General features: G+C 40.6%; 1 protein-coding gene across 1 annotated transcript; it reads left to right on the top strand.

Moving 5' to 3' along the window:
* Positions 1-3,660: 3,660 nt before the first annotated feature.
* Positions 3,661-5,782, top strand: LOC122680024 (phosphomannomutase 2). The gene has a single exon (XM_043880839.1). It carries the CDS (start codon positions 3,677-3,679, stop codon positions 4,415-4,417), a length of 741 nt encoding a protein of 246 aa, XP_043736774.1. The 5' UTR covers positions 3,661-3,676; the 3' UTR covers positions 4,418-5,782.
* Positions 5,783-18,494: the final 12,712 nt, after the last annotated feature.

Here is an 18,494-nt window from a genome sequence, read left to right as displayed (position 1 = left end):
CAGTCAACTGAATTTTAATAAGGAACAAAGGCAATACAATGAAGCAAAAATAGTCTTTTCAACAAACAATGCTGAAACAACTAGATATCCACATGCAAAAGAAAAATGAATCTAGACACAGATTTTACACTCTTAATAAAAATTAACTCAAAATGGATCACCTGTCTAAAATATAAAACACAAAACTATAAAACTACTAAGAGATAGCATAAGAGAAAATATAGATGACCTTGGGAATGCTAATGACTTTTTAGATACAACACCAAAGGCATGATCCATGAAGGGAATACTTGATAGGCTGAACTTTATTCAAATAAAGACCTTTAACTCTGCAAAAGATAATTTCAAAAGAATAAGACAAATCACAGACTGAGGGAAATATTTGCAAAAGACACATTTGATAAAGAACTATTATCCAAAACATACAAAGACCTCTTAAAAATCAATGATAGGGAAACAAAAAAAAACCAATTAAAAATATGGGTCAAAAATGTTTATAGACACCTCACCAAAGAAAATATACAGATGGCAAAAAAGCATATGAAAAGATGCTCCACAACATACATCATCAAGGAAATGCAATTAAAACAATGAGATATCACGACATGCCAAAATTAGAATGGTCAAAATTCAGAATACTGGAAATACTAAATGCTGATAAGGATGAGGAACAGTAAGGAGTTCTCATTCATTGCTGATGGGAACGCAAAATAGTACAGCCACTTTGCAAGAGAGTTTGGCAGTTCCTCACAAAGCTAAACATAGTCCTACTTTTAAAGTCATATTCAATTAAAAGATATGGAGGAACCTTAAATTCATATTGTTAAGTGAAAGAAGTCAGCCTGAAAATGCTACATACTCTATGATTCTGACTAGATGACATTCTGGAAAAGGCAAAGCTATAAGACAGCTAAAGTTTCAGTGATTGCCAAGGTTTTGGTTGGGGCAAGGATGGGAGGCTGGAAGAATAAACAAGTGAAGTGAAGTGCAAACTTAGAGCAGTGAAATCTGAATGACATGATAATGGTGAATACATGATAGTATACATGTATCAAAACCCATAGAAATGTACAAAGAGTGACCTTAATTGTAAATTATAGACTTCAGTTCATAATACATCAATATTGGTTCATTAATTGTAATAAGTGTACAGAGTAAAATGTTAATGAAGAAAATAGTGTGAGCGTATGTCTATGGGGATGGTCTATGGAGACTCTCCAAACTAGCTGATTAGTGTTTCTATATATCTAAAACTGTCCTAAAAAGTGAAGTCTATTTTAAAAAGATTTATAAAAAAATAAATTAAAAGTATTTACTCCATCTTTAAAAAAGCAAACAAACAAGTGCTTGCCCTGGTAAAAACTCTAGTTTTATTTGCCTTTCTTTATCATTCAAAATACTAACTTCAAGATTCTAAAATTCTAAAAAAAAAAAAAAAAAAAAGATTCTAAAATTCTACATTACCCTCAAACAGAAACCTTATTTTATTATGTTCACTTTTTATCCTAATTTAGGGTTAATATATTCCTTCACATGTGCTTTGCTGTGTTACACATCACTCTCTACTTGATTCCATAGTTATTTATGTACAGGTCTCTTCTCACCAACTTGACCATAATATATTATTTATTTCCCACAGTACTCTTGGCTATGAGGCAACATTAATACAAAAGTTTGGAGCTGAAAGGAGAAATGATGATGCATGATAAACTCTCTCAAGCTTCACAACCTAGGAAAGTACTGGAAATTAGGACTTCAACATGTTAAACTGGGAAGAACACAATTAAATCTGTAACAGCTTGTGTCTCTAATTTTCACTGAAAAAAAAAAAAAAAACCTGTACCTTAAGCATATTTTCTTCAAGAAAATTACAGATACCAAGGGAACATTTCATACAAAGATAGGCACAACAAAGGACAGAACTGGTATGAACCTAACAGAAGATATTAAAGAAGAGGTGGCAAGAATACAAAGAAGAACTATACAAAAAAAGATCTTCATGACCCAGATAACCACGATGGTGTGATCACTCACCTATAGCCAGACAGCCTGGAATGTGAAGTCAAGTGAGCCTTAGGAAACATCACTACAAACAAAGCTAGTGGAGGTGATGGAATTCCAGTTGAGCTATTTCAAATCCTAAAACATGATGCTGTGAAAGTGCTGCACTCAATTTGCCAGCAAATTTGGAAAACTCAGCAGTGGCCACAGGACTGGAAAAGGTCAGTTTTCATTCCAATCCCAAAGAAAGGCAATGCCGAAGAATGCTCAAACTACTGGACAATTGCACTCATCTCACACGCTAGCAAAGTAACGCTCAAAATTCTCCAAACCAGGTTTCAACAGTACGTGAACTGTGAACTTCCAGATGTTCAAGCTGCATTTAACAAAGGCAGAGGAGCCAGAGATCAAACTGCATCCAACATCCGTTGGACCATCAAAGCAAGAGAGTTCCAGAAAAACATTTATTTCTGCTTTATTGACTATGCCAAAGCCTTTGACTGTGTGGATCACAAACAACTGTGGAAAATTCTTCAAGAGATGGGAATACCAGACCACCTGACCTGCCTCCTGAGAAATCTGTATGCAGGTCAAGAAGCAACAGTTAGAACTGGACATGGAACAGCAGACTGGTTCCATATTGGAAAAGGAGAACGTCAAGGTTGTATATTGTTCCCCTACTTATTTAACTTATATGCAGGATACATCATGAGAAATGCTGGACTGGATGAAGCACAAGCTGGAATCAAGATTGCTGGGAGAAATATCAATAACCTCAGATGGGCAGATGACACCACCCTTATGACAGAAAGCAAAGAACTAAAGAGCCTCTTGATGAAAGTGAAAGAGGAGAGTGAAAAAGCTGGCTTAAAACTCAACATTCATAAACCTAAGATCATGGCATCTGGTCCCATCACTTCACGGCAAATAGATGGAGAAACAATGGAAACATTGACAGACTTTATTTTCTTGGGCTCTAAAATCACTGCAGTTGGTGACTGAAATTAAAAGACACTTGCCCCTTGGAAGAAAAGTTATGACCAACCTATACAGCATATTAAAAAGCAGAGACATTACTTTGCCCACAAAGGTCCAACTAGTTAAACCTATGGTTTTTCCAGTAGTCATGTATGGATGTGAGAGTTGGACTATAAAGAAAGCTGAGCACTGAAGAATTGATGCTTTTGAACTGTGGTATTGGAGAAGACTCTTTGAGAGTTTCTTGAACTGCAAGGAGATCCAACCAGTCCATCCTAAAGGAGATCAGTCCTGAATATTCATTGGAAGGACTGATGGTGAAGCTGAAACTCCAATACTTTGGCTATCTGATGTGAAGAACTGACTCATTAGAAAAGACCCTGATGCTGGGAAAGATTGAAGTTGGGAAGAGAAGGTGACAACAGAGGATAAGATGGTTGGATGCCATCACCGACTCAATGAACATAAGTTTGAATAAATTCTGGGAGTTGGTGATGGACAGGGAAGCCTGGCGTGCTGCAGTCCATGGGGTCGCAAAGAGTTGGACACCACTGAGCGACTGAACTGAACTAAGCATATTTTAGAAAAAGTTAGCAAGAAAGCCCCTCTGTCTTGAATGATTATTTTCTGATTTCACTTTTAATAATTTTAGTTGTTTTTAAAAAAAATTTTATGGGTGCGCGTGGAAACTAGGGTCATGGCTGCGCCCGGCCCAGCGCTCTGCCTCTTCGACGTGGACGGGACCCTGACGGCCCCGCGGCAGAAAATTACCGAAGACATGGATTGCTTTCTGCAAAAACTGAGGCAGAAGATCAAAATTGGCGTTGTCGGTGGGTCGGACTTTGAGAAAGTACAGGAGCAACTGGGAGATGACGTTATTAAAAAATATGATTACGTGTTTCCAGAAAATGGCTTGGTAGCATACAGAGATGGGAAACTCTTGTGTAAACAGAATATTCAAGGTCACCTGGGTGAAGCCCTAATCCAGGATTTAATCAACTACTGTCTGAGCTACATCTCGAAAATCAAGCTCCCGAAGAAGAGGGGCACTTTCATAGAGTTCCGTAATGGGATGCTGAACGTGTCGCCGATCGGAAGAAGCTGCAGCCAGGAAGAACGCATTGAGTTCTACAAGCTCGATCAGAAAGAAAAGATAAGACAAAAGTTCGTGGAGGACCTGCGAAAAGAGTTTGCGGGGAAAGGCCTCACGTTTTCCATAGGAGGCCAGATCAGCTTCGACGTCTTCCCCGACGGCTGGGACAAGAGGTACTGCCTGGGACACGTGGAGAAGGACGGCTATAAGACCATCTACTTCTTTGGCGACAAAACCATGCCGGGCGGGAATGACCACGAGATCTTCACAGACCCCAGGACGGTGGGCTACACAGTGACGGCGCCCGAGGACACACGCAGGATCTGTGAGGAGCTCTTCTGCTGACCGGCCCGCTCCCCGTGGGAGGCGGTCCCCCCCAGCCCACCCCGCAGTCCTCACTACGGTACCCGCTCGGCAGGGGAATGGCCCTCCGTTTCCAGGACCAGAGGAAAAGGCTTGTCAACAACGGTTCCAAGGACCACCTCCAGCAGAGTTACATCCCCACCCGAGTCTCCAGCCACCCCCACTCCAACCCATACGTGCAGTCACGGTGCCCCCAGGGGTTTTGTTTTTAAACTTCCCCCATCGTTCTAGAATGATCCAGAGAGAATGAAAGGAGTGAGCCTGGACCCTCCCTCTTCATGGGCCTCATGGAAAATGTAACATGTTCATGCCGGGACCCCCTGCATCAGCACCGGAAGGGGGGCTCTTGTGATGAGAAAGGATGTTTATGATGAACCGAGCCCAGCACAGACGGTTAAGACATTTCCAGAAACAAAGCCCATGAGTGTCTGCGCCGGCTCAGTGACCACTGACCCCTAGGACTTCTCACATCACTGGCGGAGGACTCGGGGTAGCTCCGTATCCACTACACGCTGAAGTGCCCGCTGGCTCCAGGGACATGGGCGGTGGAACCAACAGCCCTGCCAAGAACTGGCACACAGGCCGCCCCGAGATGCTGCTCTGAGCCCCGGCCCCGTGAGTGCCGGGGCCATCACACTTCACCTGAAGGGCCTCCTCCTGAGGGATCAGGGAAGGGCCTAAGCTGCTAAGGGTCTGGAGCCCGGTCTTTGGTCTTTGAATAATAAGCCCGCCCCACCTCCACACCCCCCCACACGCCTGCCAGCCCTCCCTCACCCAGACTTCGACCCCGGGGCTGGAACAGCTAGCTCTCAGGCCTGTAACCCTCACTCCCCTCCTCCCTCCCGCCTCCTGCAAGTTCCTGTGTGGCTGGAAGGACGGCAGCTCTGGCCCTCATCCAGAGCACGGACGCAAGCTTTCCAAGAAAACGGTTCACGCATCACTTTTCAGCTTTGGTCCCTCCAGACCAGGGTGGGGTCAGTCCAGGCGGGACCTCTGCTGGGGACTCACAGACCTGAACCTGAATCTGGGGGTGGGGGAACTGGAGAGGGGTGTTCTGGCACCCCACGTTGGTCCCTACCAGGTGCCTTCATCACAGGGGAACCTGGTTCCCCCCGAGCCTCTCCCCAGCCCGGCTTGTCTTAGCTCGGAATTGGCGAGTGCAAGCAAGAAGCAGCACCAGGCTGGAGCTCGGCCCCCACCCGGCCGCCCACGGTCACGTGCTAGGGCGACCGTCTCAGCGGTCCCCAGGACTCAGCAGTCCTGGGGCATCTTTCCTGGCTGGATTTTACAAATGATACTGTAATGATCTTTCAAAATGAAAAGCAGAAATTAAAGTGATTTTATTGGGAAAAAAAAAAAAAATTTTATGGTTCTTCCCCTTCCCCTTTGGTTAAACCCTTCAACCAAACAAAGAAGCATTTACTGGATATGATGAGTAAATCTAATTAGTGATTTTTGTTTGTTTGTTTTTTGGTAATGAATCAGCTTTTCTAAGGGAAAAATACAGAGTGGTCATAATGTCTGGCAACATAGATAAACACACACACTAGATGGTTTATTGCTATTATGCTGTTCCTTATCACCAATGAATAGGGTACAGTAAGGGAGCAATTTTTAAAATCTCTATTCATGCGTTTGTGATGTGTTTTGTCTCTGATGGCTTGTATGTCAGTTTGCTAGGGGTGCTATAAAAAAAGTACCACACCTTGGTGGCTTAAATAACAGAAATACATTGTCTCATGGTTTTGGAAGTTAGAAGTTCAAGATCAAGGTTTTGGCAGTTATAGTTTCTCCTGAGGGTTGTAAGGAAGACTGCTTCATGCCTGTCTCCTAGCATCTGGTGTTTTGCTGGCAATTTCTGGCTTTTCTTTGCTTGTAGACACATAACCCATATCTCTGCCTTCACATTTACATGGCATTCTCCCTGTGTGTATGTGTGTGTGTCCAAATTTCCCCTTTTCATAAGGACATCGGTCATATTATGTTAGGGACTCAACCTACTCCAGGATGATCTCATCTTTACTAATTTTATCTGCAACACCTCTATTTCAAAATAAGGTCACATTTTGAAGTACTGGAAATTAGGACTTCAATATGAGAAATTGGGAAGGACACAAATCTACAACAGTTTGTGTCTCTAATTTTCACTGAATAAACCTGTACCTTAAGCATATTTTAGAGGAAGTATCAAGAAAGTCCCTCTATTTAAACAAAAAATCTATATCCCTAGTCTTTATGGCTATCCTGAGTAGAATCACAGCATTGAGCACAGGATTTGAATATCTGGATTTTAATGTCTCAAGCACTTACAATCATTTTAAACTTTGACAAATTACTTAAATGTTCTTCCCTTCAGCTTTCTAGTCTATAGAATGGGACTAAGAATTATATCTGCACACACGGTTATTATAAATGTTAAATAAAAATTTACATACAGAATTTATGACAGTGCCCATCATCATTTTAATCCTCATCTTGCTCAAGAAAAAAATTTTCATAGAATGTAAAATCCTATGATCTGTCTCTCTGGTTCAGAGCTGTACCTTAAATCCCAATGCCAGACATACTACTTAAAACATGATGGTGCACCATACAACCTTTATGAGATGAGTATCTGATATTCTACTTAATCGTACCCCAAACTAAATTATTGATACTTCCACATGTAGAAATACACACACACACACACACACACACACACACACACACACACACACAAATCTCAACCTAAGATATTTTTACACACAAAAATTCAAGTTCTAAGATCTTATTTTTTATACCAGAAATAGTGAGGCATCCACTTAGGAGCCTTTTAAATGGTTGGCGGTGGTAGTTTAGTCACTGAGTCATGTTCGACTCTTGCGACCCCATGAACTGTAGCCTGCCAGGCTCCTCTGTCCGTGGGATTTCCAGGCAAGAATACTGGAGTGGGTTGCCATTTCCTTCTCCAGAGGATCTCTCCAGGAATTGAACCCCAGTCTCCTGCACTTGCAGGCAGTCTCCTACTGGCTGAGCTACAAGGGAAGTCTTATAAATGGTTACTAGACCAATACGACAGGACAATCAGATGAAGTAAACCATACTTTTTCTGTACACACATCAGAAAAATAAGAATCATTTTTCCTTTCTCTCTCTAAAGGCAAGCAACATCTTGTGTTCTAGAGACTTTTGCTATCAAATTTAATTAAAAAGGAGCAGGATGTTAGAAAGAGAAGATCTCACAAGGATAAAAGAGAGAGACATGTTCTGGCTCCAGAGAAGGGAGATTTCTGGGCACTGAAAAATATTCTGGGAGGGACTAGTAACTCTAATGTAAGCGGGCATGGAATGTTTGGGGAACGAAACCCTAAAAGTCAAATCTTTAGAAGCTTCATGGAAGGTCTAAGAAGCCAAAAGTCTACGTGCTCAGTTACAAAGCCTCCAGCCTTCCAATGGGCCATGCCAGCCTAGACAACAGACATCTTTTGAGGTGATGTAATTAACTCTGTTGAGGAAGAATGGTTAATTTAGTTTAGAAAAATAAAATTAGTTTGTTTTGACTAAACCATTATCTGATATAACAACGTAACCAAATCCTAACTCTCCTGCCTTACCAAAGCCATCCTGAAACCTATCCTGTTTCTTCTGGAGCTAGATATACAGGGCAAGTGGAGATCTCCTAGGATTTCAGAGTGTCTCTTCTCTAGAAACAAAAACAATAAGGAAAAATAAAGATTTGTTGTTGTTTAGTCACTCAGTCCTGTCCAAATCATTGCGACTCTATGGACTGCAGCATGCCAGGCTTCCATGTCCCTCACTATGTCCCAAAGTTTGCTCAGACTCATGTCCATTGAGTCAGTGATGCCATCCAAACATCTCATCCTCTGTTGCCCCTTTTTCCTCCTGCCTTCAATCTTTGCCACCATCAGGGTCTATTCCAATGAGTCAGCTCTTCACACCAGGTGGCCAAAATATTGGAACTTCAGCTTCAGCATCAGTTCTTCCAATGAATATTCAGGGTTTACTTCCTTTAGGATTGACTGGTTTGATCTCCTTGTTGTCCAAGGGATTCTCAAGAGTCTTCTCCTGCACCACAGTTCAAAAGCATCAGTTCTTCAGCCCTCAGCTTTCTTTATGGTCCAACTCTCACATGCATGCATGACTACTGGAAAAACCATAACTTTGACTATACAGATCTTTGTCAGCAAAGTGATGTCTCTGCTTTTTAATATGCTATCTAGGTTTGTCACAACTTTTCTTCCAAGGGGAAAGTGTCTTTTAGGTGAGCTCATTAAATTCTAATTTCGGAGAGAATATAACCATATTGACCAAACTGCAGAACTATAGAGAGATGGAGCACCTTGCTGTCTGAGTACCTGTTACTAAGTATTTGATAGAACAGGTGGTAAATCTATATTCTTTGTTAGGTGTAGTGAGATGATTCACATTTAAAAAACAAACAAACTCTAGATGGTACCAAATAGATTTATGATACTAAATGGGAACATCTAGAAATAAGGCCTTTTTTCATACCAAAGGCAGCCATGAAGTGGTAAGGAACTTCTCTCTAAATCTGAGATCTCCCAACAGGTAGACAACTGGACAGATGGGAAATGGCCCACATTCCCCATATTTTTCTATTAATTTTTAAGGGAAGATGAAATATATTCCCTCTTGCAATAGGGAATAAAAGGGGAAAAAAGGTAGAAGCTTTTTAGAATCTTAATCTATTCAGAAGGCTGAATCTGACATGGAGATATTTGTAGAATATTCAGATAATCCTGAAAGGTATTACTTTTCATACTTGTAACAAAAAATGCTAAATGAATGATGACTTAGAAGAACAGAATGGTCTAACATATATTCATTTCAAAATGCTCAATGAAACATGAATCTATTTATTCAGCCAACAAATCATTATTGATCATCAACTGCATGCCAGTCACCTTGCTATCACCTCTTCCTCCCCACTCTCCCATAGCTAAGCACAATTTAAAAAAATAATATTACAACAACATATCATCTTGTATGTTCTCCTCTCAGAACACATTTACTTCCTAGAATCCATTTCCTACTCTGGCTAATGTTAGTTCTCTCTCATTTTCCCAATACTCCTTAGCTGAATGTTGTCTTAACTGGGCAGATAAACCAAAAGAAACAAGTTGTTTGGGATATAATGTATTTCTAAAGTAGTTACAGAGATCAGGATTAAATATGAACAAGTTTCCCCACTATCCTAGTTTTAAAAATATCTGGAACCTTTCAATGAATTGTTTCCTTTAACTGGATTTTCTATTACTTGCCTTACTGACTAATTATCTTGGATCTTTTCTGCTCCTCAGATTCCAAAGAAGAAGAATGTAGAAGTGAAAATAACACTCCCTGAATGTTTCTAATATTTCAGGAAGGTGCTTGTCACTTTACATGTTGTTGTTCAGTTGCCAAGTCATGTCAGACTCTTTGCAACCCTACTGACTGCATGCAGCAGGCCAGGCTTCCCTGTCCCTCATCGTTTCCCAGAGTTTGCATAATTTCATGCCCATTAAACTGGTGATTCCATTCAACCATCTTGAGAGTCCCTTCAACAGCCAGGAGATCAAACCAGTCAATCTTAAAGGAAATCAACCTTGAATACTCATTGGAAGGACTGATGCTGAAGCTGAAGCTTCAATACTTTGGCCACCTGATTCAAACAGCCAACTCATTGGAAAAGTCCCTGATGCTGGGAAAGATTGAAGGCAGAAGAAGACGGCGACAGAGGATGAGATGGTCACTGTACATACATTTTGCCGTTTATTTCTTTCAACAACTCCAGAAAGTAAGTACAATTTTCCCTATTTTAAAAAGCAGGCTCTGAGAGGTTAAAGAGCTCGTCCAAGTTTCACAGAGCTAGAGGACAGTAGAGCAGAGAAGTAAGACTGAAACCTGTGTCCATGTTCCTTTCACTAAAATGCATTTCTTCCCCAAACTAAGAACTTAGGTTTCTTTTGAAATTCTTTGTCCTGTCTCTCCTAGATTAATTAATAATACCACCATTCAGTCTATTCCACAAACTGAAAAATTAATCCTTTATCTTTCTTCCTCTTCCATCATGTCTAGTCCTTCTTCTCTCTCTCACTGATTGGTAACCAGTTCTTGCAAGTCCACCATCCCCCAAGAGTTCTTGAACCCCACCTGTCTTGTCTGTTTCCATGGTGAGTACTGCATTTGAGACTCTCACATTGCACATTAACTACTAACTGGTATTCCTGTCATGGCTCTTTTTTCTGGAAGGGGTCCATTCTCCTTTCTGTTACCAAGGTGATCTCTAAGTACATGCCTTTGTCTCTTCAGCTTGAGAGGTACACCAGACCCTTACGAAGGTGCCCCCAGCCTCACTCCCCTCCTCACCTCCTGCCCCATAGGATTTCTCGACAACTTTCATACTCACTATGCTCATGGTACTATCTTCAACTATAATACTCTTCTCCTTATTTCTCTAGACTCTTTCACAAACATCCTCTCCTCCTAGGCCAGTTCCCCTCCCCCTAAACAGAACACAGTGCTTCTTAATGTGTAGGTCTTAATGCGTACTTCTTTCAGAGCACTTGACCAATCACTGTATAATTCTTTGTCTACAAGCTTATTTTTCCTCAAGACTCTGTGTTACAGATACTGAACACATTGTATAGTGTTTTGTAGGGGCTCTTGTAGTTGCACAAAGCAACTGCAGTTTTAGAGTGATGTTTTGGTAGCTATTAAAACAGCAAAAATATTTACACAACAAATTGGCAAAGGATCTATTAAAAAGAACACTTAACTACTGGAAAGAGTGTTGAAACAACAAAAATGTATGGTCATTAAAATTTTATTTAAATAAGAGAGGCTAGATGATTGAGCATAAATGTTTTCAAATATATTTCCTCAAACAACTGTCCAAGAATAGCACTAATCTATGAAGGCATAAAGAATATAGGATTTTGATACTTTATTTGAATAAGGCACTAGAGGTTTCAGGACGTTCTCACCAGTAATTATAACAACTAACAACTTTAAAACTTAAATGAAAAATTTTTCCAGAATGACCTTTTGTACAGAGTGTATTAATGAATCTAACTTACAAACTCCTGTAATAAATCAAATGGTATAGTAGCAATTCTGTTTAATAGAAAGCATTAAATCTCTCCCTAAAAGAGTAAGTACATATTAGATGAAGTCTATAAAACAGCTCAAAAATGTTAGGCAAATAAGGAAATTAGAATGCCTATGTATAAAAAAGAATGGGTTTAATTCAAAGGCAAAAGAAAAATTACTCCTTAAAATGTTAAATTGTTGTTTAAAATTAAAAGTAATAAGGCATTGAATGCATACAGCTGTTTATTTTTAAAAAACGTTGACAGAATTCCTTGGTCTTAAATAAGCATTTCAAGACACTGCTTAATAAGAACACTTAAAGACTCTTATTCAAACAGTACTTGTTTTCCAAATATTAGTTTGGGAAAGAATGCCTCTCTAGATTCTTTTTAAGTGGTTGGTTATCAGCTCTCCCCCTTTTCCCCTCCTGCAGGTCCCATGACCAAATTACATCCCTGTCAGGGCCCAGGAGAAAATTCTCCCCTCCTGCTACCTTCCCCTAGCCTGCCCCCACTAGCACACATAGTAGAGTTCACTGCTCCCCAGGCTGTGGTTCACCAATATTATAGTCACTGTTGCTTTTGATTATCGCAATTTATACCTGTAACTCTTTCTCCTGCTAGACTGACAGCTTCAGGCAATCAAGGACCAGTCCTACTGTTAGCCAACAGAAACCCGATGAAGAATAAACCTTCCAAGTTGTCATGGTACAACAGCAGGAAATTGATAGAACACAAATGGCTTTCAGTACCACCCCTGCATGCTGCAGTCCAAGGGGTCGAGAAGAGCCAGACACAACTTAGCTAAACAACAATTACCCCTTTACTCAGGGAAATACGGCAGCGACTCTATCTTGTAGCTTGCAACTGTAAAAACTTAGGCATTAAAAAAAGAGAGACGGTAAGTTAAGTATTTGTTGGAAATCACTGAAACCCTAACACTAAGCTTTAGTGCCCCCAAAAAGAGGACTGAAGGGAAGGAGACACGTTAGAAGAAGTCACGGGGGAGGGGAGTATCTTTCACTAATATGTATGCTTTAAAAAGACAAGATAGTATAAAATTTGAATAAACAGTGAACTCGTGTGTGCCCCACTCTGAAAGCTGAGACACTAGAGTATTTCCTTGAAAAGTCTACAGGTGTGCTTAACCTTGGAGCTACTTAATGTGAGAATGGCTAAGAAGGTATGTATGTCATTCTGAGGAAGAAGTATATGTAACCTCCTCCTCAGTTAAAGAGAGAAAAACTGGTTAAAGTGCTAAGAAATGCTGAACTGCTTTAAAAAAAAAAAAAAAAACAAAACTTTTATTGCAGTAGAGTTGATTTAAAATGTTTAAAGTGATTTAAAATGATTTAAAATTTAAAATGGAATTCCGTGGTGGTTAGGACTCCGCCAAAGGCCTAGTTTCAACCCCTGGTCAGAGAACTAAGATCTCACAAAGCATGTGCTGTGGCCATAAATAAATAAATAGATAGATTAATTAATGAATTAATTACATGTTGTGTTAGTTTCTGCTGTAGGGTAAAGTGAATCAGGGATACATATATCCACTTTTTAAAAAATATTCTTTTCCCATACAGGTCATTACACAATATTGAAATAATTCCCTGTACTATACAGTAGGTCCTTATCAGTTATCTATTTTATATATAGTAGTATATGTATCGAAGAAGGCAATGGCACCCCACTCCAGTACTCTCGCTTAGAAAATCCCATGGACGGAGGAGCCTGGTAGGCTGCAGTCCATGGGGTCGCGAAGAGTCAGACATGACTGAGTGACTTCACTTTCACTTTTCACTTTCATGCATTGGAGAAGGAAATGGCAACCCACTCCAGTGTTCTTGCCTGGAGAATCCCAGGGATGGGGGAGCCTGGTGGGCTGCCGTCTCTGGGGTCGCACAGAGTCGGACAGGACTGCAGCAGCAGTATATGTACATCGGTCCCAATCCCCCAATTTAACCCTCCCCCTTTAACCCCACCCTCTCCCCCTGGTGAGTATAACTTTGTTTTCTACATCTGTGGCTCTATTCCCTGTTTTGTAAATTGCTTTGGGCTCAACAAAACAAATTCTGATTTTGACTGAGTTAATGTCTCCTCCTAGGGCAAAACAGAACCAGAATACCTAAAAGAACCAGCCAGCCTACCAACTCCCCAGGACAACAGACTTTTTGGGAGTACTGGGATCTTTTGAAAATCTGATGGGAAAAAATGGAAATAGTGTACTTTTTTTTATGTCATGAGTTTCCAGAAGCCCATCCATTCCTATGAGGATAAAGACCCCTGAGGAAGTCAGAAGCAGCTCGCAAAGCAACCATATTGAGGGGCTTTAGTAATAACAACAGCAAAGATACCTTTCAGAGGCTGAGGGAGTCCTCCAGCAGCCTAGCAAAGCAGCTGGGAACTGATCAAGTGACTGCCAGATGCTAAAAGCTTTTGGGACTCCAAGCCAGAGGCAAATAAAGCTACATGAAATAAGTCCAAGGTGGGAAGTTCAGAGCGCCACCTCCCTGCTCTGATAGTCTGTTTAAACAGGTTATCTAAGACTGTTTCTAGGCCCATGAATGAGAATGGGTCTTCTTCCCGTCCCTTTATGGCTCTGTCTTTGAACAGACTTTGAAGGAAGGGAGGTACAGATGTTCAAAACTCGTATTTGTTTAGACTAGCATAGCTCTTATTGATGATCTCATGAGAAAACTAAACAGGTGACTGTATTAGTCAGAGTTCTCCAGAAAAAGAGAAACAAAAAGATATATATAAAGAGGTTTATTATAAAGAACTAGCTATTGGAATTAAGTAGGCTTAGAAGCTTACCATCTGCAAACTGGAGACTCAGGAGAACCAAAGGAATAGTTTCGGTCTAAATCTGAAAGTCAGTGAACCCAAACAGCTGATAATGTACGTTTTGGTCTGAGTTTGACTCAAAGGGCAAGAAATGACTGATATCCTGCCCAAAGACAGTCAGGCAGAGACAGAAAATTCTTCCTTACTCAGCAATTATATCCTATTGAGGCCTTCAACCAACTGGATAAGGCCCACCTACATTAAGGAAAGCAATCTGTTTTACTTGGTCTGCCAATTTAAATGTTGATCTCATGGAGAAACACCCTCACAGACATATCCAGAGTAATGTTGAACCAAATATCTGGGTACCCCATGGCCCAGTCAAGTGGCCTAGTCAAGTTGACATATAAAGTTAAGCAACACAATAACTTCTAGTGGAAGAAAGACCAAGGAAACTTTTAAGGGAATCCAATCATAGTCCAGAGAACATTAAAAAAAACTTCAAACACTACTGCTAATTTTTATAGATACAGTTAACAAAAGCAGTCAAGCGGCCATAATGACATAATACCATTCTTCTCTACCACGCGCAAACTAAACAACCCAAAAGTATCAGCTGTTTCTTAGATCTTATTCTAAAACATAAGCAAAAGTATTTTCTTTTTATATTTTATTTAAGATAATGTATGCACTGAAGGTCTATCAAGAATACACTGCAGTGTCTGCCTTGCTGATCATGCTTTTTGCAAAGAGCTGTTTTCCTTTTATTTGTTGTAAGTTTATTTCTGGGGCCATTATGACAGTTTTGAAGTTACACAATATTTATCTTGGCAGAAGTGATCCAATTTTTACAAATATGTGTATGTAATAATCTAACCCACTGTATCATAAGTATGGAAAACTAGAAAGTGTTGAAAGAACAAATTTTTTTAAACTATTGCTTGGATTTTAAAATGAGATCAAGGGTGATTCTTAAAAACTATCAAATGTTTGGTCATCTAAGAACACATCTATCAGTGGTTTTTGGTTTTTGATAGTTTCTTGTTTATCTATTGAGTTCCAGGCACCGGAATTTGGTCAACTGTCAGTTATCTGTGCTAATTAAGAGGAGTAATTTCAACAACAAATAATTTCAAATCATGAACAGCCTAAAGCCCACTGTATTTGCTTTTATATGTTCTGTGAGTTTTTGTCTTTTTTTTTTTTACATTAAAATTCCATATATTTTGCTGACACACACCATAGCCTTCCTCATGGTTACGTATCAAAAGCACAATGGGAGGAAATTCTGACTCTAAAGCTCTAATTGATTTTGGATAACCTCTAAGGGCTTCGATGGTGGCTCAGCTCAATCAGTTCAGTCGCTCAGTCGTTCCTGACTCTTTGCAACCCCATGAACTGCAGCACGCCCTGTCCATCACCAACTCCTGGAATTTATTCAAACTTATGTCCATTGAGTCAGTGATGCCATCCAACCATCTCATCCTCTGTCATCCCCTTCTCCTCCTGCCTTCAATCTTTACCAGCATCAGGGTCTTTTCTAATGAGTCAGTTCTTCACACCAGGTAGACAAAGAATTGGAGTTTCAGCTTCAGCATCAGACCTTCCAATGAATATTCAGGACTGATTTCCTTTAGGATGGACTCGTTGGATCTCCTTGCAGTCCAAGGGACTCTCAAGAGTCTTCTCCAATACCACAGTTCAAAAGCATCAATTCTTTGGCACAGCTTTCTTCACCGTCCAACTCTCACATCCATTACATGACCACTGGAAAAATCATAGGTTTAACTAGTTGGACCTTTGTGGGCAAAGTAATGTCGCTGCTTTTTAATATGCTGTCTAGGTTGGTCATAACTTTTCTTCCAAGGAGTAAGCGTCTTTAAACTTCATGACTGCAGTCATCATTTGCAGTGATTTTGGAGCCCTGCGCCCCCCCCGCCCCCCCCACCCCCGCCGCCAAAAAAAGTCTGTCACTGTTTCCACTGTTTCCCCATCTATTTGCCATGAAGTGATGGGACCAGATGCCATGATCTTAGTTTCTGAATGTTGAGCTTTAAGCCAACTCTTTCACTCTCCTCTTTCACTTTCATCAAGAGGCTCTTTAGTTCTTCTTCACTTTTCATCTGCATATCTGAGGTTATTGATATTTCTCCCAGAAATCTTGATTCCAGCTTGTGCTTCATCCAGTCCAGCGTTTCTCATGATGTACTCTGCACATAAGTTAAATAAGCAGGGTGACAATATACAGCCTTGATGTACTCAAAGGGGTACGTTCCTGAGTTGGAACCAGTCTGTTGTTCCATGGCTCAGTGGTAAACAATCCATCTGCCAAAGCAGAAGATACAGGTTTGATCCCTGGTCTGGAAAGATCCTACATGCTGTGGAGCGACTAAGCCCCTGTGCCACAACTTCTAAGCCTGTGCTCTAGAACCCAGGAGCGGCAGCTACTGAAGTCTGAGCACCTTAAAGCCCATGAAACAAGAGCAGCCACCACAATGAGAAGCCCGGGCTCTGAAACTGGAGCGCAGGCCCCGCTCACCTCAACCAGAGGTGAGGTGCAACAATGAAAACCCAGCACAACCCAAAATGAATGAATAAGTCAATAAAACTATTGTTTAAATATCTGGATATTAAGTTTAAAAGGAATCTGAGACAGTTCGTGCAGTAAATAAATCCTGTGCAGTTAGTTTTAAATTGAACATGCACAGAAAATCCAGCTTTAAAAAAAATGTTGCTGATAAGTTTACTAAACTAAAACCCACCAGAACAGAGGGGAGTAGAAACATGGTCAGCCCCTTTACTATAAGTTTCCTCACTAACATCTCCCCTGTAATAACTCTAATGCACCTTGGTCTCCTGCCATGCAAGGCTTTCATGGCAGAAAAGAAGACAGAATTTTTTTAATAATAACTTAAAGAGAAATTCTCTGAGGCCCTTCTCCATTAGGTTCTGAAGACTAGATAAGGAAGGAAAGGAAATTGAATTTTTATATCTAATAATTACATTTATTTTTATGAACTTTCATAATACATATCTTTATAGACATTTAATTATTTGATGGGAACACCGCAGCTTTGAAGGTTCCGACGTAGGGAAAGCACGTGTGCACCCTCAGTTAGGGGAGACTCTGAAAGTGTCTCCAGCACATGGTTCTTTCTCAAGTGTCCTCCTGCTTTCTGTCCAAACCTCTTGATTTTTCTCTGAACTCTTCTCAGTTCTTCCCCACTTCTTTCCCTTCTCAGCTTGACTCCCTCCCTTTGACTTTTCCCTTTCCCAGGTGACACCCAAGCTGTCCCTTTCTGTCCTGACATCCTGTGAGGAAAGCCCTCCTCTCTCAAGCTTTCTTCCTGGATACCTTCCTCCTCCTAAGATTCTAAGGTCCATATTTTCTGAGGTTGAGCTACTTCATAATCTCAATCATAGCCCCTCAGGCCAGCTCCTCAAGAGTTACTTTCCAGATGACGGTCCCTTAACCACTGATGAAGTAAAATGAAGTAAGGGAAGCCAGAAAATTAAGGGAGCACAAAAGCAGAAAGACAAATTAGTAGCAAGTTTATTCAATACTGTCTGTGCATCTCAGGGCAGGGGAGCTGGTAATAGGTCACAACATCCAGAAATCACTTTGACAGCCCAACATCAGTCATGACTAAGAGCCAGGCCCTGTCTGTGCCTGGCGCCAGGTCTGTGGCACCAATTTATATCTCCCTTTAAGGCCCCTGACTCCTGATACAATCACTGATGTAGGGCGTGCAGTGTCAACCACAATTAATACCCACACTCACCTTCTAATCCCAGTCATTGGACTATTGACTAGCGTTAGAGATTCTTTGTTCCCCCAAAGATTAAAATTAACTAATGTGAATGAATATTATCTATAATACCCTCACTGTTTGGGATAGAATGAACCAGTATGAATTGAATGATTTTTAACTTGATGACAACAATTTAACACAAATTAAATTGTCCCAGAAGCATCTCTATTTTTAAACCGAAAAGCTCAAGAGGAAAAAAAGAATGAGAGCTATAGAAGGACTATGGATCAAGAATTTTTTATTTGTGAGTCACAGTTACTAAGTGTGGCTTTGCACTTCTTAATGAAGAGAATTTTGGAGAATAAAGCAGTGACTAAGAAAAAACAGACTGCAAAACAGGCACTGTATCAGTGGCAGAATTCCAGGATGATAGTG

Source organism: Cervus elaphus, chromosome 3, assembly GCF_910594005.1.
Source record: "Cervus elaphus chromosome 3, mCerEla1.1, whole genome shotgun sequence".
Taxonomy (NCBI): domain Eukaryota; kingdom Metazoa; phylum Chordata; class Mammalia; order Artiodactyla; family Cervidae; genus Cervus; species Cervus elaphus.
This window is presented reverse-complemented; position numbering and strand designations above follow the sequence as displayed.

Coding starts and splice junctions, on each gene's coding strand:
- LOC122680024 (XM_043880839.1), top strand. CDS start 3,677: ATGGCTGCGCCCGGCCCAGCGCTCTGCCTCTTCGACGTGGACGGGACC.